The sequence below is a fragment of the Bos taurus genome, chromosome 21 (assembly GCF_002263795.3).
Source record: "Bos taurus isolate L1 Dominette 01449 registration number 42190680 breed Hereford chromosome 21, ARS-UCD2.0, whole genome shotgun sequence".
Taxonomy (NCBI): Eukaryota; Metazoa; Chordata; class Mammalia; order Artiodactyla; family Bovidae; genus Bos; species Bos taurus.
The window spans coordinates 57,231,851-57,253,458 of NC_037348.1; the positions used below are offsets into that span (position 1 = coordinate 57,231,851).

The 21,608-nt window shown below is 52.8% G+C and overlaps 1 protein-coding gene across 1 annotated transcript in view; it reads left to right on the forward strand.

Annotated features, from left to right (window-relative positions):
* Window positions 1–487: 487 nt before the first annotated feature.
* Window positions 488–21,608, forward strand: part of RIN3 (Ras and Rab interactor 3) — a 136,034-nt gene continuing 114,913 nt past the window's right edge. The window contains exon 1 of the mRNA XM_024982108.2: window positions 488–624. Within this exon, the coding sequence (XP_024837876.1) occupies window positions 581–624 (44 nt within the window). The 5' untranslated portion in view covers window positions 488–580. The remainder of the gene's footprint in view (window positions 625–21,608) is intronic.

The window sequence follows — 21,608 nt, forward strand, 5'->3', positions numbered from 1 at the left end:
CGGGAAGGAGGTAAAGCGCGAGAGTGCTCTGCGTAGAGCTCTCGGCTTCCCCACCTGCCGGTCCGGAGCGGAAGCGCCTTGCGTCCCACGGGACTGTCCACCAAGCTGCAAACTTTTCTCCAAGTTTTTCTCCCCGGTCTCCGGGAGCCGCCGGAGCGGCGCAGGCAGCACCCCGCGGCTGGGCGCTCCGACCCAACGCCGCCCGCCACGAGGCCCGGCCCAGCCCAGGGGGCGCGGCTGCGGGGTCTTCCGAGGGCCCCCGGGGGTGGGGGTGGGGGGCTCCGGGCCGCGAGCCGCTGCCGAAAGGCTTTTGACAAAAAAAAAACCCTTGACCACCAAGGCCAACCTCTTCCTGAAAGCCCCGCTCGCTCCGATACAGGAAGTGGAGGGAGCGAGGGCCCCAGAGCGCGGCGGCGGCTGCGGCAGTGGCTTTCCGACTCGGCGCGGGGCTGGCGGCGGTGCCCGCCCGGGCCCTTCCCCAGGGCAGCAGCGGCAGGGGCATGCGGGCGCCCGGGCCCCCGCGGCCCGCGCCGCCCGGCGCCTGAGCCCCTGCCTTCACGGTCCCGGACCTGCCGGCGGCATGATCCGACGAGCCGGGGCGCCCGAGCGCGCGGACCCCGTGGGGTAAGTGCGGAGCCGCGGCGCCCCCTTCTCCCTCGGTGTCCCCGGGCCCCTCTCTTTCCGCGTCCCTCCCGCCCCCGAGAGCGCTCGGAGCTCCGGAGTAGCGCGGCCGCGGGACTTCGGGGTGTTGGACTGAGACCGAACCCCTGGCCACGGCTCGGGCCGGTCCCCCCGGTACTGCGCGGAAGGGGGCGGCCCTGGTGCCTCTTCAGGACCCAAGACTTGGCGAAACTTTTAAACCCAGATGTTGCTCGCCGGAAAACCGGCCGGCACGTCCGGGGCTAGGTTGGTGGGTATCTGAGGGTCGTCTCTGTCAGAGCCGAAGCGGAGGGGCTGTGTGATCGCGGCCCCCTCCCCGTGTTCTGGTCTCGCCTGAACTTCAGATGCGATCACCGCGAGCCGGGCCCCTCCAGTCTCTCGCGCCCGCCGCTTCGCCTGTGTCCCGCGCGCGTCCTCGGGTGCTGGCGCTCGGCCGCGCGTGGGGCCGAGGACCCGGGTCCCCGTAAGTTTGGACACGCCCGCGGCCTAATAGCCCACCCGCCCGCCAAGACCGAGGACCCACCGGGATCCCCTCCCCCACCCCTCTTTTGGATTCCCGGACAGTGACCTTCGGACCGGCCTTTGCGAAGCCTGGGGCTTGGGGAGGGTCCAGGGCGCACGAACTGCGCGTGGCCTTAGGAATCCCCTACGGGAGGGAGGAGGCGCTGCTTGGAATGCATGAAGCCAAACCGGTTTGGGAACCGGCTTTCGGGAGGGGTCTCCAGCGTCTGGTTTCTTGTCCCCCACCCCATCTCGCACCCTCGGACTTCTGGACATTGCTTAGGGCTGCCCTCTGAAGTAGATTCTTTCGATCAGCCCAGCCCAGCAGGCGCCCAGGGAAAGCTTCAGTGGGTTGAAGAGGTTCCTGTTCAGAGGCAAATTACTGGGCAAACCTCTTAGACCCTTTCTGGGGATGAAGGATGGTGGGCGCCCTGGGGGAAGCCAGGCTCGAGCGACTTCTGTGATGGGCACCCAGTTGCTGCCTGGCCTAGCTCTGTGACCTCAGCTCCGCGGGCCTCAGTTTTCCCCAGTGGTAAAACCAAGCGACGGGCTGTTCTCGGGCAGCCCCGAATTGGGGAGCAGCTGGAGGTAACTGGCCCTAGGCTAGTGGGAGGGGTGTCTCAGAGGAACCGGAGAGCACTAGGTCCGAATGCCTCCGCTCTCCCCCTCCCCCATTTCCGTCCTAGCCTGGATCCTTTCCCTTGGAAGTGGAAAGACAATTGTCATCCGCTGGAGGAACTGGAAATTTTGTTGGGGAGGGCGCCCCCCCAGAACCAAATATCTACCACATCCAGTACTGATGGGTGGACCTAGGAGGAGATTCCCAGGGAGGAAGGCGAGGTGAGGGGCCAGGGTCCCGAACTCTGTGACTTCCTATAATTGTCCCAGGTTGACCTCTCCTTACCCACTTCCTCTTGCCTTTCTCTGTTTATTACTGGGTCAGTTATTAATACTTAACCTCTCTGTGCCTCATTACTTACCTAGAAAATGAAGATAAGTAATAATAACTACCCTTCAGAGTTGTTTTGAGGATTAAATGAGATAATGCATAAGAAGTTTTGCACCTGGGGCGGAGGGCAAACTTTTAATAGTTATTATTATTACGGCTATTATCATTTGTTGATAACCTCTGTTTGCCGATTGCTTAACTAGGATGGGATGGCCTTGGCCTCATCAGTAAAATGGGGGTAATAATAACACCTGCTTCTTAAGTTGTTATGAGGATTGTTATGAGCTATTTAAGTAGCTATCCACAGGCAACCAAGGATTAACACACCAGTGCAAGCTTACTTTAAACTGTGTGGGGCCCATCCATCATAAATAGTAATTGAATATTGGTTTGTTGCTAAAAAAAAAAAAGTTGCTTTATTTAAGAGGATCTTTGGAGTTGGAAGAGTTCTGAGATAGTATCTCATTTAACCTTGCCCCCAGTACAGGAATCCCATTGACAATATTCCTGAAAGGTGCTTGCATACCTCCAGTGATGGGGAACTTACCACCACTGTGGTAGTCTTTCCAATAGATATCAGAGAAAATCTGCCTTCTTCTAACTTGTACCATTAGAAACCCTGTTCAGAGGGACCCAAACCTTCTTCACTCAAATACTAGATGGCAGTTCTCAGTCTCACCCGGGCATCCTCTGTCAGCCCCTGAGCTGCACATCTACCCGTGTTACAGTACCCAAAGATGATGAGGGGCAATCATTTTTGACCCCTTACCCCCAGGCCACCCCCAGAGCCTGCCGACCACTCAGGGCTGGCTTCCAAGTCTTTAGCTGAGCTCAGCTTTCCACCCGGCTCCCAAAGCCCCCTCCTCCTCGCTGGCAGGAGATGGATGTCCAGACAGCTAGGGGAATGCCTCCCACCCCACACCCAGGGGCTTGGAGCGGGTGGCTTGGATGTCAGCCCCCTGGAACAGGAGTATGAGGATTTTGGCAAGCAAGCTCCGTCTGCTGCTTATTGGAAACACCGGCTGGGGAGAAGGAAAATGCAGACAGGCTGCCCAGTACTCTGGATGCAGACACTTCTCTTTCTCTATTCATTCAGTGTTCATTCCACAAGTAGTGTCTGCATTAGATGGAGGAGGGGCCCAGCCTTAAACCGAGCCCCTGCCGGCTTGCAGCTGACCTTCCCAGCAGGAAAGACAGAAAGTTAGGGTTAGGGGTATGGGAGCCCAGGGGAGCTGTTCTGGAGCAGGTGGTTAGGGAAGGCCGCTCCAAGAAAACCGTGTTTAGCTGAGATCTGAAGGAAGTGGGGAGAGTGAGTCAAGCCCCTGAGTGGTGGGGGGTGGGGGTGGTGGTTGGTGTGTCTGACACGGGGAGGCCAGGGAGGCTGGAGTGGAGTAGGGAAGAGGACAGAAAAAGGCTAGCCGGTGGGGTACAGGCTTTGGAGGGTGCTCTAGGTGAGAGGGGCCATGGGTGGGGTTCACAGAGGGGTTACCTGACTTGTATTTGGATTGTATTGAGGACAGATTGTGGGGGGAATAGGGGCAGAAGCAGGGGGGCCCCTGTGGTGGCTGAGAGAGAGGGCTGGAGCCGGGGCAGTGGGCAGTGGAGACATTAGAAGCTGGAGCCCCAGGCTTCGCTGGTGGGTTGGAGGTGAGGTGAGGCTGCTGAAGCTGTGACTGTCAGGCGACCAGACACCGGACAGTGGCGGGGTCACTGGGGATGTGTGTGCTCAGAGCCCATACGCTTTCTCGTGTTTGATAAATTAAGGATCTGGTTAAGATTTTATTTGAAAAAAGAGCCCACTCTTGGAAAAAACATGGCCATCACAGACCTCATCCAGTCCCCTCGTATGACAAGGAAACGGAGACCCAGAAAGAGGAAGTGACTTAACCCAAGATCAGGGGAGCTGGGCCCAGAACGCGGGACTCCTGAGCCTTGGGCCTGCAAGGGGTTGCCAGGGCAAGGCCCCAGGCTTGAGAGAGCCCTGGCTGTCTCCCTCATGCCTGATCCATTGTAGGGGTCCTGCCAAACGCCTCAAGGAGCCCCTCAACCACTTCCAGCGCTAAGGTGGGGCTTTTCCTGGGTGAGGCCCACCCAGAACAGCGTCCAGTGATGAATTCAGGGTCCTAGCTACCGCTCAGCTCGCTGACCCCGGTTTCTTTGCTGTCAGGGGCTGATGCTCCCAGATGGTCTTGGCTGGCCCTCAGCTGGGATGCCCACCCCCTTCCAGACCCTAAAAAAGACTGACCCACAGGAAGCAAATGATACCTCACCAGCTTAAGCAAAAGGTACCTTCCTTCACTTCAGGCCCTGAGAAACCCCAGTGCACCCCTGGGAAGTGGAAAGACACCCCTGGGAAGCACATAGGAGGGCAGGGAGTAGGGGTGCAGGGGCCGCTCAGGATGGGAGAGTCTCAGCATGTTTACTCCTGGCCCCCTTCCCATTATCCCTCCCACTTGACGGGCCTTATCCTGGGCCCGGGTCCCTATTTTGTCATCTTTACTCAGGCAGCAGGTGTTAAAATACAACGAGATCACCTGCATTTTAATCCAAGAGATCAGGAAATCAAGTCAGAAACCAACCAGGAATGGGCTTGGTATTTGAAGGGAGCACCCACCCCCGGCCCCCCTCGGGTCTCCCAGGAGCTCCCTTTTACAGACAGGCATCTGGGCTGGCCTGCGGCAAACACAGTTGGCCTCCCAGCCATGGGCCAGAGCAGAGGGAAGGGAAGAACAGGTCCCAGACAACCACAAACACCGTCCTTCAGACCCGCTCACAGATTCCATCTGTCACGGCGAGATTCTGTCCTGAGAGTCGTCCCTCGGTTGTGTCATCCAGGCAGTGACACATAAGCGGAAGTGGGTGGGCAGCCGGGGAGGGGGTGGGGGGCAGGTTCAGGGGAGAGAAGTGCCCGAGCCAAGACTTTGAGGTGGGAAGTGTAGAGTGGGCCTGGGAGGGAAGGAATCTGCCCCCCAAGTTATCAGGCAGTGGAGTCGAAGGGAGCAGGGAAGGCCAGCTTTGGCCAGGGAGAGGTTGGCAGGAGTATGAAGAGGACTGCTCACCGGGCCCCATTCTTTGCCCAGGATACTCTAGGGGTTCGGGGCACCTGTGTGCCTAGAAAGAGCCCAGTTATGGGGGAGGCAACCCAGAAAAGACCCAGGCCAGCTCTGGATCACAAATAGACATACATCTTGGCTGAAAGAATGAGGTCAGCTGGGTGTACAGGATCTGGGGGGACCCTGGCTGGTCAGGAAGGCTTGTGGTCCACTGAGAAGCTGGGAAAATGATGTGTGTGTGTGTGTGTGTGTGCACGTGTGTATGTCTATCAGTCAGGGTTGCCAAATTATCTTTTCCAGGGCAGCACTGTTCTTATTCTGAGATTAGGTCTTCTTGCTGTATTAAGCCTCCTTTCTTTTATGAAATGATCGGGCACATTGATGGTAGTTGTTAGTTTTTAATGTCTTTTTGTCAAAAGAAGAAGTTGCTGGAGGAAAGTCTGAGAAACACTGCTTGAGCTGCTTCAGTGGAATTTATCCATTTTGTTCCCCCTTCACCCCCTCTCCAGAAGGTCGGCCTGGTGATATGGCTCTTTGCTGATTTTGAAGATGCTTCAGGACCTGCATGCTAAGAACATCAGTAGGGCTGGAGGATATCCTAGGGTCCCACGCTGCTCTGGGGTTTGGGGTTTTTTCTAGGGAGTAAGTCCCTTACTCTCCCTGGGCCTCAGTTTCTCTACCTGAAAAATGAACTCAGTAATCTCTAAGACCCTGCTCTATCTGACTCAGTGATTCCCTGAATTACTGGCCAACAGGCAGCAGAAGCTGGTATCCTGGAGTGATATAGGAGTGCCAGTTGGAGATGAGACAGCTCTTCCTTCCTCTGATGTTTCCTCTGGAACATACTTTCATAAGAAACAAAGACCCAGAAAGGAGACTTCTGGGTCATCACCCTGATCAAGTGCCTGGAAGAAAGTGTCTTTTCACTGGTGTGGGGTGATTTTTGAAAAACTCATTTTGAAAAAAAAGAAGTGTACTGGTTTGGGGAGCCCGCTTTGGGGAGAGGCCCCTGGCTTCCTGGTAGCACTGGCCGCCTGGTCGGTGAGTTGGGAAGGCTCCTTGGAGGGGCTTCTCTGAGTGTGAGTGGATGTGCACGAGTGGGCCCTGCTCTGGCCCGCTGGTGTGGAACCGTGGGGGTGCGGACGAGGTGGCAGGCGGCCTGTTGTCACGGGGTTCCTGGCTGGGAAGGCTGCTCCTGACAGGGTTTGAGAGGGGCATGGTCTGAGGAAGGGCTCAGGACGGGGGGCTGGACAGGCCCTTCAGCTGAGGGAATGGGGTCCCTGATAGGCAGGCCCAAACTCCTCACAGCATCCCCACTGTTGCCCCGACAGAGCCAGGCCGTCCGTGTGCAGGAGGGAGGGGGGCCCAAGGACACACACACACACAAACACACGCACACACACACATACACACACAGTTATACGGTGAAACCAGCCCTTTGCCTCCTGCCAGGGCAACCTTAGAAGAAAGGAGGTGGATGGGTACAGAGGAGGCCTTCCCTTAGCTGGGATGTCTACAGGGCAGTGGGAGGGCCTTACTGACCCCATACCCGTGTGGCCGTCAGCCTCAGGCCTTGAATAGAAGGATCTGGAAACCGCCGGCATGACCTCTGCCTCTGTCTCTCCTCACCTGCCAGTGAGGCCCCCCAAGCAGCCGCACGCTGGTCCCGAGACCAGAACAGCCCTGGTGATCAGGAGCTCTGAGAGTGAAGGCAGGGTCCCTTGCCCCGCCTTGCCGGTAGCTCCTGGGGGTGCCCCTAGCTCAGTCTGTAAATGTTTGAAGACCCACCCAGCCTGCTGTGAAATGTCGGTTCCCTTTTAGAAGAAACGGCCTCTGGAGCGGTTGTGGTCAAGGCCTGTTGCTGCCTTCTGTGCGCGGCACCAGCGCTCGCTCAGGCCACATCCTATGGGGAAATGGCGCCCGCCCGAGGTCTAGGCCCCCTGCCTCCCCTACCTGGAGCCAGGCAGCATAGGATTCCCCTAGAACCTGGTTCCACCCGCCAGCCTGGAGCCCTGGGAGGCTCAGGATTCCAGGAGAGGGAGCTGGGAGCGGTGAGAGGCTGCCCTAGAGGGGCTCTCCTAGGGGACACTTACCTCCATGAACGTGGCCCCCATTTCATCACTGACTCTGGGATCTTTATCAAAGCCAAGAAGTTTTTATTCCCTAGTTAAGACATGGGACTTCAAATGCCAGACCCCATCCCAACTCCTTGACTAACAACATTCAATACGAGGTGTCAGGGCTGATGAAAGGGCCTGTTTCCTCAAGGCAGAAAGAGAAGTAAGGGGGATGGAGAGGGACAGCCCAGAAGAAGAAGAGGAGACCCCAGGGGTAGCAGAGATACATTCCCCTCCTGCACAGATTTTCCCAGGGCTGGGTTGTTCCCTGGGTTAATAAATGTGCATCTTCACCCACCTCCAGGGACCAAGGAAGTAAAGGACTTTGCATATGAAATTCACAATCTGATGATCTCTGGCTAAAGGAGAAAGCGCTCAAGAAGGAATACACTGGGGATTTCTTTCCCCACCCACCGTAGCCCCAGCCCCCTTAATCTCAATCAGTGACAGAGATGGATACTGTACATTTCCCTGGGGATGCTGCAGTTCAAGGGCTTCCTAGGTGGTGCTAGCGGTAAAGAACCCACCAAAGCAGGAGACATAAGCGATGCCGGTTTGATCCCTGGGTCAGGAAGAGCCCCTGGAGGAGGGCCTGGCAACCTGCTCCAGTATTCTTGCCTGGAGAATCCCCAGGGACAGAGGAGCCTGGCGTCCTGGTGGGCTACAGTGCATAGAGTCACCAAGAGTCAGACAACTGATGCAGCTTAGAACGCACGCGTTGCGGTTCAAAGCAAAGACTTAGCTCTCTACCAGTGGCACCTGATGACAGCATTTGTTATGCTTGCTTTTTTCTGTTCATGTCATTTTGACAGAGCAACTGTCTAAGATATATTCAGGTTTTTTTTTCCCCAATGAAACTATCGGGGAAACCAGTGAAATCTCAGCCATTCTCACCCATCCATCCATGCAGCCAGCTCTCCATCTCTCCATCCCTTTATCCCACCATCTGTTCCCCCCCCATACCCATCCATTCAGCAAATATTGGTTGGACATCTAGGAGTTTTCAGTTCATCTACTTGGGAAAGTAAGCGAAATATGCACCTAATTGTAGGGCACTGTGTACAAAGGTGCTGAGGCTCTGTTACACTTGGCTGTGGTGAGCAGGAAGGACTCCCTGGCAGAGGTGGCATCTGGATTAGGTCTTGAAGGATAAATAGGAATTTTTAAAAAATTATTTATTTGTCTATTCATTTTCAGCTGTGCTGGGTCTTGGTTGCTTTGTGCAGGCTTTCTCCCGCTGTGATGAGCTGGGGCTGCTCCTCGTTGCAGAGCACGGGCTCTTCGGCATGTGAACTCGGTGGCCGCAGCTCCCCGGCTCTAGAGCACAGGCTCGGTAGTTGTGTGCACGGGCGTAGCTGCTCCACCGCATGTAGGATCCTCCCGGACCAGGGATCGAACCCGTGTCTCCGGCACTGGCAGGCAGATTTCTTTACCACCAAGCCACCTGGGAAGCCCTGGATGAGTGGGATTTTAACTGAAATCGGAAAGGGTATCTTAGGAGAAAAGCACCAAGAGGGAAAGTAGAAAGGACAGGCTGTGTGTGGGAGCTCTGAAGAGCCTGGTTTGGGGACAGGGAAGAAGGGTTCTTTGTGCGATGGGTCTGGAAAAGGAGTCGGGGTCATTTGGCTATAGGTGGAGGAGCTGAATTTGACCACAGGTCTGCTCTGCCTCTTAGAGCTGGGCAACCCCGGGCAAGTCCCTGCCAGGACACCTTCCTCTTCCTCCTCTCCAAGCAGAGCGATGATCCCTGCCTCACAGGGTTGTTACATGAGAGGATGTTCTTAGTTATTTGGGCTGTGAGACCAGGTAAGGGCTGCTGCCTGTCTGTGTATGGTGTGTGTGTGTGTGTGTGTGTGTGTGTGTGTGAGTGAGCCCGTGTGCATACTCATGCTGTTGATTTTCAAAACAATATTTTATATCTGAAGAAGTTCACACATAGACATAAAAAATAGTAAAATGTAAAGCATCAAGCACGTCATTTTTTGAGGCTACCCCAGTCCAGCTGCATGTTTCTTTCATGTGCATCTCTGGTCCATGGTTTTGAGCACTGTGTATTTGTTAGTTTGTGTTCCTCTTTGTTTACTGAGTGTTATTTCCTCAGTATTTCCGATGCCGTATGTGGAAGTATATTGTCAAACTATCATCTTTGATGACCTCATCATATTATGATCATATTAATGGTTGGAGTAGGTATAGACATATGTCAACTTTTTTTTAAAGTTCCCTCTGTTTTAAATGAAACTCCTGAAAACTTTTATGGGTCTAGGGTTTGGGGACCATTTCATTGTCATCTGCCATCATCTTGGAGTATTTGAGTTCAGGGGTGAAGCAGAGCCTGTTGATTGGCCCCCTGAATTTTAGTTGGGTGTAAATTTTTAGGTAAACACATCCCAATTTCCTTTCAGCTAGATGTGGCTATGAGATTAGGTTTGGACAGAAAAATATATGGGGAATAAGGTTTGCTTGGTGATGTCCTTAAAGGGAAGGCTCATGCCCTTCTATTTTCCTCTTTCCTCTTGGCTGGAATATAGACATAATGGCTGGACTTGAAGCACCCATCTTGCACTCTGGGGTGAATTTGAGAATGGAAGTTATGCAGAGTAGAGCAACAATATAATATATAAATATAGTAAGGCTCTCAGACATGTTGGTGTATCATCCCAGCCCTGTATTACTTACTCAGATTTGTGTATGAGAGAGGAATACATATCTACCTTACTTAAATCACTGTTGTTTAAAATTTTCTATCACAGACAAAGTTAATCCTGACACACACAAAAATTTATCCCTTGCCACATGGAACCAGAGTATATGCCAGAAACGCTAAAGCTGCTTTTCAGGGCTACATGCAAGCCTTTATTTCCTAGTGGAGGTGAGAAGGAGGAAAAGGGGCAGAGGGGACAGATGTTTTGCATAGACTAAGACTCTTATTTCAAGGACTACATTGCACACTTGTTTTTCCTATTGGGTGTTTGTGAGTTTTAGATTTCACCAGAAGCTTCAGACTAGTTATTCTGGTTTAAGTTCTGACTCTCAAACTTCACACTTTGACAAGGCTAAATACTGCTGAGCAAGGCAGCCATGTCTCTTCCCTCAGCCTCAGTTTCCTCATCTGTACTTTACTTTTTCCCAAATATGTTGGCTTTTAAAAAATATGTATTTATTGGCTGTGTTGGGTCTTAGTTGCAGCTCACAGATCTTTGGTCTTTGTTGCGGCATGCAGGATCTCTAGTTGAGGCATGTGGGATCTAGTTCCCTGACCAGGGACCGACCTCTGGGGCCCCTGCATCATTGGGAGCCCAGAGTCTTAGCCACTGGACCACCAGGGAAGCCCCCTTCATCTGCGCTTTAGATGGAGAAACTTCCTGCCTGTGCCGACGTTCTGAGATTGGTTCTCCGACCAAACCAGCGCAAGAAAGGCTGGGGGCCTGCTCCGAACAGTGCTTGCTTGTATCCTTGATGGCTGCCACCATTCATTCATTCTTTCATTGCTTCTTTATTGAGCACTTACAGGTGCCAGGCTGGGTTTGTGCTGACCGCTGGCCACTAGAGGTCTTGGGTGGTCACCTCACTTCTCTGCTCAGCCTTGGGAAAGGTTTGCCCTGAGATGGCCAGGGCTGGCCTTCCCTTTTTAGGGGTAGCAAAGACCCATTTGGAGCCTGTAAGATCCTGCTCTGAGCTGCCCTCCCACAGCCCAGGATCATGCTGTCCATCTACCCCCAGGTATGGGGAGGCCTCGAGGGCCTTGGTCTAAGAGGCCACAGGTATTATCCTGGGATTGAGCAGAGTGGGCCGTCTTGAAAGGCTAGGCAATTGCCTTTGAGGTAGTTTGAAAGGCAGGCAGGTGGCTTCTTTCCACGAGCCAAAGTAGCCCCCATCCTTGGCCCTATCATTGTCAGGCATCAGAGCTCAGTGTGGGTCTGGTGACCCCATAATCCAGCCCCTGCTCACAGATAAGGCTCAGAGAGGGGATGTGGTTGCCCCAGATTCTCACAGCTGGACCCAGGCTGTTTCCACGGCTCTGTGCAGGCGCCTAGGCTGCTCCTTCACGTGAGGCCCTAGAGGTGGGGGGACAGTCACATCGGCGTCACTGGCTGCCTCTCCCTCCAGCCTCTGGGTAGTGCTGAGCTCTTTCCTGCCTCAGGGACTAAGCATACACACCCCACCTCCAGCCTCCTGCAAAAGCCTTCCAGGCTCTCTAGCCTCTAGGGCTGTTGCGTACAATTGTGCAAGTTGCTCACTGCACAAAGGCACCTGCTGAGAGAGGAGCAAGGGGCCCCTGATGTTTCACTCTCTTGCCAAGCCCTGTGTGATGTCAGGTGTGTGTGTGGGGTGGAGGAGGGGTTGTCTGCATCCATGGGAAGCAAGAAGCACCTTTTCCTAATTTACACAGAGGTACCAGGACGCCGGTCAGCGAAGACCCATCAGCCCTGTCCGAGCCTCGCTTCTCACGCTGTCACGGTGTATTCTGTCTCTGTGGCTCCGCTAGACTGTAAGCTCTCAGGGCAGAGAGAGTGACTCCTCCTGACAGGTGTGGTTGCCAGATCCACACTGTCCTGAGCATAGAGTGCTTGACTCAGAGAATGCTCAAGCTAAGCAAGAGTAAGGGCTGGAGAGGAGTGTCCCACACAAGGCTTTGTTGAATGAATATATGGCAGGTTAATACCCAGGAGAGAGGTGGGGAGGGATTGACCAGGATAGATCAGACCAGGCCTCTGGGAGATGGGAAGGGGCCTGCCAGGAGCTTGCAGAGGAGGCTGTGGGCTATGCAAGCCTGAGCAGCAGAGTGAGGAGTGTAACTGGGCAGGCCTTTGAGCTCAGCTCTGGGTGGGAGGCCCTGAGGGTAGAGGCTGTGGCAGGAGAAACCTGAGCCATGCCTGGCCTGGCCCTGGCTCCACTCTGCAGGGCCAGGGCCAAGCGGGCACAGTGTGGGTATTTGCCAAAGCCCCAGCTCCTCCCCAGCCCTTAGACCCCCACCCAGCCGAGTCCTGGAGCCCCTGTCTAGCTTGCACAGCATTGGTCCAGCAGTTACCTGACAACTCACCCTTGTCCCAGAATCCCCAGTCTTGTGGGGCTGCAGGAGCGGCAGGCAATGCAATGCCTGAACGATGCAGGATGGTCCCCTGGACTGCTGGGGTCCCCGGCTGGCTCAGGGGTGTCCCACACAGACTAGAGCACATCTGGGGGAGCTTTGCCGGGGAGGCGAGAGCTGAGCTGAGCTGAGTGACATCTGGGAGTTTCCCAGGTAGCCACGGGGGATGGGGTAACCAGCATGGCCTGGTTGTGGGTCCACGGCCCAGTGTGCCTGGTGTTTGTGCTGTGCATGGACCAGAGGTGACCTGTGCGGGAAGAGGGGACAAGACACCTGAGGCTCTTAGGCTGGAACCTGTAGACCCTGGAGACTGAGACAGTCTCGTCCCCCCATTTTTAAAGTTGGGCTGTGTATTGGTTTCCTAGGGCGGCTGTGATAAAGCAGCACAAACTGGGTGGCTTACAACAATCAGAGTTTGTTCTCGCCATTCTGAAGGCTGGTGTTCTGATCAAGGTGACGGCAAGGCTGTGCTCCCTCTGAGACTCTGGGTGGAATCTTCCTGCCTCTTCTTAGCTTCTGGTGGCCCTGGCGGTCCTTGGGGTCACTTCACTTGCAGCTGCATCACTCCAGTCTCTGCCTGGTCACTGGGCCATGTCCTCCCTGTGTGTCTTCTTGTCAATCCTCTTCTTATAAAGACACCAGTCATATCAACTTAGGGTCCCTCCTGCCCCCATTCTAAAATGACCTCATCTTAACTTACATTGGAGCTTCCCAGGTGGCACTAATGGTAAAGAACCCATCTGCCAGTGCAGGACACCATAAGAGACGCGGGTTTGATCCCTGGGTCAGGAAGATCCCCTGGAGGAGGGCATGGCAACCCACTCTAGTATTCTTGCCTGGAGAACCCATGGACAGAGGAGCTTGGCGGGACACAGTCCATGGGGTCAAAAAGAGTCAGACACGACTGAAGTGACCTAGCACGCACATCTTAACTTAACGTTGGCAATGACCCTATTTCCAAATAAGGTCACATTCTGAGGTCCTGAGGTGCTGGAGGTTAGGACTTCAACATGTCTTTCTAGGGATACAGTTCGACCTATAACAAGGTAGCATTTATATGGAGTAAGCATCTTCTGTGAACTTTTCAATACATTCTGGTAAACATCGACTGTCAGGTAACCACTACTGCAATCAAGATATAGAGCAGTTCCATCACCTTCCAAAGTTCCCCTGTGCACTTTGTAGCCAGCCCCTCTCCCGCCCAAACCCTGGCATCATCACTCGTCTCCATCCATGAGTTTTGATGTTTCGAGAACTTCACACGCATGCTGCCTTTGAGTCTGGCTTCTTCTGGCTGAAGGCATTGGAGACCCATCTGTGTTGTGTGTCTCAGTATTACTTTCTTTTTATTGCTGAGTGTATTTCATTGTCTGCATGTATCACAGTTTGTTTATCACCCGCTGTGCCGCATTTGGGTTGTTTCCAGTCTGGGGCAATTGCGAATAAAGCTGCTGCAAACATTTGTGCATAAGGCACAGGTTTTGTGCAGGAGTCACATGGATTGCTTGCACTGGGCTGCTGTGTGAAGAAGGGCATGGGGTTTGGGGGAGAAGCACGTGGGGCAGAAGCTACTGTTGGGGTCGGGGTGAGCAGAGATGGAGGCCTGGACCAGGGTCTTGGCAGTGGGGATGGGGAGACAGGGCGCCCCCAGAGTGTATCTAGGATGGAACCTGGTGGTGGGTTGGGTATGCATCATGAGGCAAGGAGGCTACCTTTATTACCTCCTGCCAGCCTGCACTGCACCTGCCCAGGAGAAGATGCCTGTTGTGTCCCACCGTGGCTGTCTGGATATGAGAACGTTGAGAGGGGAAGAGTACAGCTTAGCGGTTAGGCCATGGAGCAAACCGTCAAGGTTCCCATTCTGTTCTCCGCCTCAGTTTCCTCATCTGTAAAATGGGGTACTAATAGTTCCATACTCTTAGAGCTGCTGTTGTATTACATGAGTTAATGCATGTAAGGAGCTTGGACCGAGTTTGACACGTAGTAGGTGTTCAAGAAATGTGAACCATGTCCCGTGGTCTTTGGAAAGGCCTCAGTGCCTACCCTCTTGTGCACTCCACTTGTCCCCAGGTCTGTCCTGTCTTGCTGTGAGATCTTGAGCTGGCTCCTTGCCCTCTTTGACCATTGCTTCCTGCATTCATGCAATGTGGAGGCACAGAGCCCCCACTGTGTGCCAGGCTCTGTGCAAAGCAGCATGTAGCCCAACAGCCTCCCACAGTAGGTATTTCATGAAGACTTGGCTGTGGGTCCTGCTCACAATACTGTCGGGGGAGGCTGGTGAGAGGCTCTCAGGACACAGGTTTGGGGACTGCCAGAGGCTCCCCTGCAGCTCCTACAAATACCGTCTTCCCCTTTTCCCCTCCAAATCTGTTCTCTGCTCCTAACAGGAACTGCCCATGGTGGCAGCTGGGGAAGCCTCAGCAGCTATAGGGTGGATGCCAGGTGGGGCCCTGGCCTGGGCTCCAGGGCAAGAGGTATGCTGGGTCCCAGTTCAGATGACACAGCAGCTCGCTCCCAGGCTCTGACAGATTCTGGGTTGTGAGCAGGGTTCATGGCCAGGTGGGCCACAGTGGGGGCCAGTCTAACGAAGGGACGTTTGCACCCTATCCTCATTACTCACAGATTCTGCATTTGCAAATCGGCCTGCTTGCTGAGGCTTATTCATAACCCCCAAATCATAGTGCTTTGGAAGTTGTTTACAGCCCTGCGCAGAGTGATGAAAAATCTGAATATTCTGACATGCACGTTCTCATCTGAGAACAAGGTGCCTTCTTGATTCCATCCTCGTCGTGGTCTGTTATGTTTTTCGAGTTCTCCTGCTTTGGGTTGATGCTTTCGCTGTTTAAAATGTCCCCCAAGTACAGTGCTTCTCTGCTGTCTAGGGTTCCTGAGGGCGAGAAAGCTGAGACGGGCCCCGTGGAGAAAATAGGGGTGTTAGGAGAGCTTCGCTCAGGCACGAGTTAGGCTGTTGGCAGTGAGTTCAAGGTTAATGAATCAATGATACGTATTAAATAAAGTATCTTTAAATAGAAACACACATAAAACAAGATGTGTCCTGATCGGGGGATGGAAATGTTGTGACCAGCGGTTCATGGGAACCTACCCCTGTGTTTTCCCCAGAAGCAGTGGTTCTGTTTCCACTAACTCAGTGTCTGTGGAGAACTTTGTGGAATGTACCGACCACAGATGCTGAGAGTGGACTGTGTGTGCATCGGGTAGATAAGTCAGTCCCAGTCTCTCCACTGCACTGTCTGAATGTCTCTATCAGCAGTTCATTCCTCCAGATTAAGAAGTGCCCGACTTGTGCATGGTCTGTCTTTAAAATGCATGAGTCCTGGAGGGTAGGCACCATCCCTCTGTCCCCGGGCCTTGGTCCTCTCTCCCTCCAGTGAAATTCAAGGCTTGGAAAGAACAGTTTTCAAAGAGGGGAGCAGTCAGTGCTAATATGTCACATTCTGTGATTCTCACAGAAGCGTCCTTCTAAGGAGCAGAGTTTTGATCGAGGCATAAAAATCGGGGACCTGTGGTATTCATGCTGCTGCTGCTAAGTCGCTTCAGTTGTGTCTGACTCTGTGCGACCCCATAGACGGTAGCCCACCAGGCTCCCCCGTCCCTGGGATTCTCCAGGCAAGAACACTGGAGTGGGTTGCCATCTCCTTCTCCAACGCATGAAAGCGAAAAATGAAAGTGAAGTCGCTCAGTTGTGTCTGACTCTTAGCGACCCCATGGACTGCAGCCTAGCAGGCTCCTCCATCCATGGGATTTTCCAGGCAAGAGTACTGGAGTGGGGTGCCATTAATAGTTACAGCAGTTATGTGAAGCCCCTTTGCTTGTTTGTTTTTGTTTTTTTTTGGCTACACCGCAGGGCATGTGGGATCTTACTTCTCTGACCAGGGATCAAACCTGCACCTCCTGCAGTGGAAGCGTGGAGCCCTAACCATCGGACTTCCAGGAAATTCCCCAGGCCCCTTTGCTAAGTGCTGTTTCTCAGCTAATCGTCACAGCCCCGTGAGGCTGGGGTTGCAGCGCCCAATTTACAGGCAGGGAAACTGAGGCACAGCAAGTGACTCAGTGGAAGCCCTCGGCGCTCCGTGGCAGACTTGGAACCTGAATTCAGGTTTACCCGAGTCCAGAGCCTTGGCCTTTGCCCCTGAATTCCCTGTATCCCTGTGTTGCATCCCAAGACTCCAGGACCTGCTGCGTGTCCTAGATCCAGGTGTGCCTGGTCCTGGACTGGGGGGTGCTGCTGGACCCTCCCTAGGCCTGCTGAACCCCCACAGAGGGGGTGACCTCCTAGCCCCCTCCCCAAGTTGGCCATATATGATGGACCAGGTGAAGAAACTCAGAGGTGCAGAGATGGGGGCCTGGGGCCACCTTCCAGTCTCTCCCTTGTCATCCACTGACAAAGTCACACCCTGTAACCTCCGCCCTCAGAGTTGCTGTTATTGTTGTTCCGTCGCTCAGTTGTGTCCAACTCTTTGCAACCCCATGGACTGCAGCACGCCAGGCTTCCCTGTCCTTCACCATCTCCTGGAGTTTGCTCAGACTCATGTCCACTGAATCGGTGATGCCATCCAACCATCTCATCCTCTGCTGCCCCTTCTCCCGGAGTCGCTGGGAGACACTTTAACCTGGGAGGGGTGGAGTGTGTTTCTTCTCTCCCCACTCCAGTGCCTCCCAAAGGCCCCAAAGGTAATGAGCCAGAGGCCTCGGCCTCCTCCGCTCTTGAAAACTCACTGCGGCTAACTTCCCTTATGCTCAGGCATCAGGGACCGTGCACCCTGTAAAGTTTGATGGGGGAGGGGACCCAAGCCCTAAAAAGGGCACAGCCCTGGAGGTGGGATTTTGGGGGCGGGGGTGGGATGTCCATCTTGTTTTGGGAGGTGGGCCTGGGCCCAGGAGGTGTGCTGTCAGACAGCGTCAGGACTGCCGAGCTGGGGCGTGCACAGGACCCCGCAGAGGAAATGCGGTCACAACAGCTGTGAGGTGGGTCGCAGGGTGACTCAGTGTCGCCAGGGGCTGGAGGAATGTGACGCCGCAGCAGCTTCCTGCAAGGTGCAGATGTCCAGAGCCTGCCTCCTGGGGGTGCAGGCAGTGCCCCAGCCGGGCAGCATCAGGGGTTGGGTCAGTGTTCACCCCTGAACCCTGGACAGGCCCTGGGCGTGACCCCACTTCTGGTTTAGAAATGGGGGTTCATTTTGTCAAAGCACACCCCTCTGACTCTGCTCATGTTTCACCCTTCCAGCAAGCCTCTGAAAGAGGGAGGGTAAGTATCCTTTCGCTTATCTCATTAGTGAGAGAACTGAGGCCCAGAGAGGGAGGGAGGCTTGCCCGAGGACACACAGCCAGCCTGTGGCTGAGGCTGGAACAGAGCCCGGCCGCCATTCTGGGGTAGAGCATTTTGGGGTAGAGCATTTCCTGCGCCGCTCAGAGCTGTCCAGCATTAGTCGTGTCCGCAGTGACCACAGACAGAGCTACTGTGAAGCTCCAGATGCTGTCGGCATTTTGTCCTCATCGCGGCCTTTCGGGGTCTGTTCTCAGTCTCATTTTACAGACCTTGAAAGGCCGGTCTCAGAGGGAAATTCAGTCAGGCCCCAGACACAAAGGGTGAGGGAAAGAGAAACTTAAGCTTCTCTTAAGTTAGGTAAGGTCCAGCGGGAAGGTCTGGGTGAGGGCGTAGAGAGCCCGCGTCTCCCCTTCTGGGCTGAGACCTGTCCACCACGGGGCCCCTGCTCCCTCCTCCTACCTCCCGCTCCTAAACCCTGGTCAGGCCTGGGAGTGAGGGTCATGATCTCCTTTGCATTTCCCCCAGATGATGGGGGAACCGCTGAGTAAGCAGCAGCGGGGCCAGAGGCCAAGTTCACGGTGGGACTTGTGGGCTGCCACGTGGCAGGGGCGATTCCGGAGGGAAGGAGGCCAGCAGGGGCCAAGGACGGGCCTCCCCAGAGCTGACGGGCCTCCTGTTTTCCAAACCTGGCCCACGTGGGGAGGAGAAGACAGCAGAAGGAAGGTGGGCGAGGACCCCGGGAGCTCTGTAGGGACAAGCCTGGGGAGGCCTGGGCTGGGATCCATGTGCAAAAGGGACCTTGACCTACAGCCAGCCGTGGGGGCGTGGGCAGCTCCTGAGAGAAGGGGACCTTAAACCCTGGAACAGATGACCGAAGACATGGTCTTCCTGAAGAACTTTCCAAATTGGGCAATGGCTAATGGTCATAGCACTGACATGTGTTGAGTTGTCTTTTTTTTTTTTTAATCTTTTTTCTTTCTGTCTAACTAAAAACAAATCCCGAATACAGTATATGAATTCACACACACTGAAAAGATTTAAACAGTAGAAAAGTCTAGACCCGCATTGTCCAGTACGTTAGCCACTAGCCTCATGTATCTGTTTTACAAATTAAATTAATTAAAGTGAAGTAACAGTTGAACTTGGCCGTAGTGCAAATGCTCAAACCAAGTGTAGGTGATGGCGACTGCACTGGACGGTGCAGACACAGGACGTTTCCATCACTGCGTTCAGTTCTTTCAGGCAGCATTGGCTGGACCACGAGCAGGGAAAACCCTGCCAGCTGAAAAATAAATTCTGGAATCAATTTGGTTCCTTTGGACCTGTTTTATGTATTTAACTATGTCTGGGTATTCACCTTTCCCAGACGCAATTATTTCTGGTCTGCCCGGCTCCTTGGCCCTATAAGTATGACTGTAGCCTGCCAGGCTCCTGTATCCACGGAATTCTCCAGGCAAGAATAGTGGAGTGGGTTGCTGTTTCCTGCTCCAAGGGATCGTCCTCACCCAGAGATCAAACCCATGACTCCCGCATTGCAGGCAGATTCTTTACCATCCAAGCCACCTGTTAGGCCTCATGAGAATGATATTTTGCTTTTTTTCCAAAAGAGGAAACTGAGACTCAGAGAGCTAAGGGACAGGTTGGAACACATTTGTTTTCTAGGCACAGAGGCCCTTTTCTTCCCTCGGTGTGTTCGGGGTAGCTGAGGGGCAACCAGGCTGGGGCTCTGATGATCTTTTCAACTCCCTGCACCGTTTCACTCAGTTGTATGTGAAGGAGAGACCCTGATGGGCACATTGATCTGGGAAGTCTTTCCCCTGGCCATCTTTTCTTCCATTTTAATTGTTTCCTCTGAAATGTTCGTCCATTATTTTCTGATTTTCATAGTAATACACACTCAGTGTAAAAATTTGGAATGTGGAATAACAGTGTCAAGAAGGAGACAGAAATCCCTCAATCCCAGGATTAAGAACCGCTCATGGACCAGTTTATACTCCCACAGGCAGAGCAGGAGCATTCCGGTTCCTCCATGGCCCCAGTCCTTGGTCATGTAGGTCTGCCTCATGACAACTGTTCTCACAGGCTCCTCAAGTTTTAATTCCAGATTCTCTGATTTCTCTGCTCTTGAGAAGCTTTTCAGATGCTCACTGGCCATTTGGATGGTCTCTGTGTTGAGTGCCAGCTCAAGCCTCTTGCCCATTTTTCTATTTGTTATTATTTGTCTTGTTTTTTCCTTATCAGTGTGTAGAAATTCTATGTATAATCTAGTTCTGAGCACTTTGTGTTACAAGTATCTTCTCCCACACAGGGCATAAATTTCACTGTCTTGATGGTATCTTGATAAACAGTCTTCATTTTAATGCAGTCAAACTTAAAATTTTATTTAAGGTTGAGGTGTGTGTGTATGTGTGTGCACCGTTTTAAGAAGTCGCTTTTCCATCAGATTATGAAAGTATTCTTTATTTTCTTCTAGAAGCTTTTTGTTTGTTTGTTTTGCTTTTTACGTTTTATCAGAACAGAGTCTTCCTGGAACTGATTTTTGTATAAGCTGTGAAGAATGGATCACGTTTATTTTTTTCCCATGCAAATAGCTAGTTGTCTCAGCACACTTTGTTGCAAAGTTTGTCCTTTCTCAGTGTTCTACTGAGACCATATGTACCTCAAGTGACTGTGTTGGGGGATCTATTTCTGAACTTGTCTTGTCTAGTCCACTGACCTATGTGCCTGTCCCTGCCCCAATACCATACCTTCTTCATCACTGTAGCTCTATCATAAGTCTTGATTTCCAGCAGCCCAAATCCTACCCCCTTCTCAAGTATGTCCTGGATGATCTTGGCACTTTTCACAGAACACTTTTGGGGTTCTAATTGGAATTGCACCGATTCGTTCAATCAGTTTGCATAGGATTCATACCTTGACAGTGTTAAGTCTTCTGCTCTGTGGACGAGATCTGCCCTCCGTCTCTTTCTTGTATTGTATGTTTATAATGTTTAATAATCATACATTGTGAATAAGACTCTGGAGGGATTTCGCAGGGTGATTAAGAACACAGACTCTGAGATGGCCAGGGTTCCAGTCTCAGCGTGCCACTTTCTGTAGCTTCAGTGAGTTGCTTAATTTCTCTGTGTCTCAGTTTCCCCCTCTGTAAAATGGGAGCAATAACCGGCGTTATCTTGTAGGGTCATTTGAAAAAGTCAACTTAGTTAATGTATGTGAAGCAGTTAGAGCAATGCCTGGCACAGAAATCTCTGGAAACGTTATTTATGTTTGAGTAGGTAAAACATTTGCAGGATTCAAAATAAAAATATATATTTTAAAAGTTGTGATTTTTTTCAAATGGTTTAGGATTGAAAGGACATCTTTATAGAGGTTAATGCCGCAGACTGCATCAAGGCTTTTTCTGCACTATTTCAATATTTGCATGTTTCTTGAATGAAAAAAAAAATTAAATGAAATAGCCTTCCCACCTTTGCCCCCCACGTGCCTGTTCCCACCCCTGCCCCACGAGTTGTTAGTTTCTTGTGTGTTCCTTCAGAGTGACTTTTTGCAAATACAAATAAGCCTTTTTTTTTTTTCCAACCAGAGAGCACAGTCTAGACGCTCTTCTGTACTTTGCTTTTGTCACTTAAGGACATATCCTGAAAACCTTTCCGTGTCAGTATGCAGAGAGCTTCCTTGTTCTTTTTCTTTTTTTAAGTTGCATAGTATTTACAGAGGCCTTATGTTTGTTGATTTGTTGCTGTTGTTTAGTCACTAGGTCGTCCGTCTGACTCTTTTGCGACCCCGTGGACTGTAGTCCACCGGCTCCTCTGTCCATCAGATTTTCCAGGCAAGAATACTAGAGTGGGTTGCCATTTCCTTCTCCAGGGGATCTTCCTGACCCAGGGATTGAACCTGCATCTCTTGCATTGACAGGCAGATTCTTTACCACTGAGCCACCCCAAGAAGG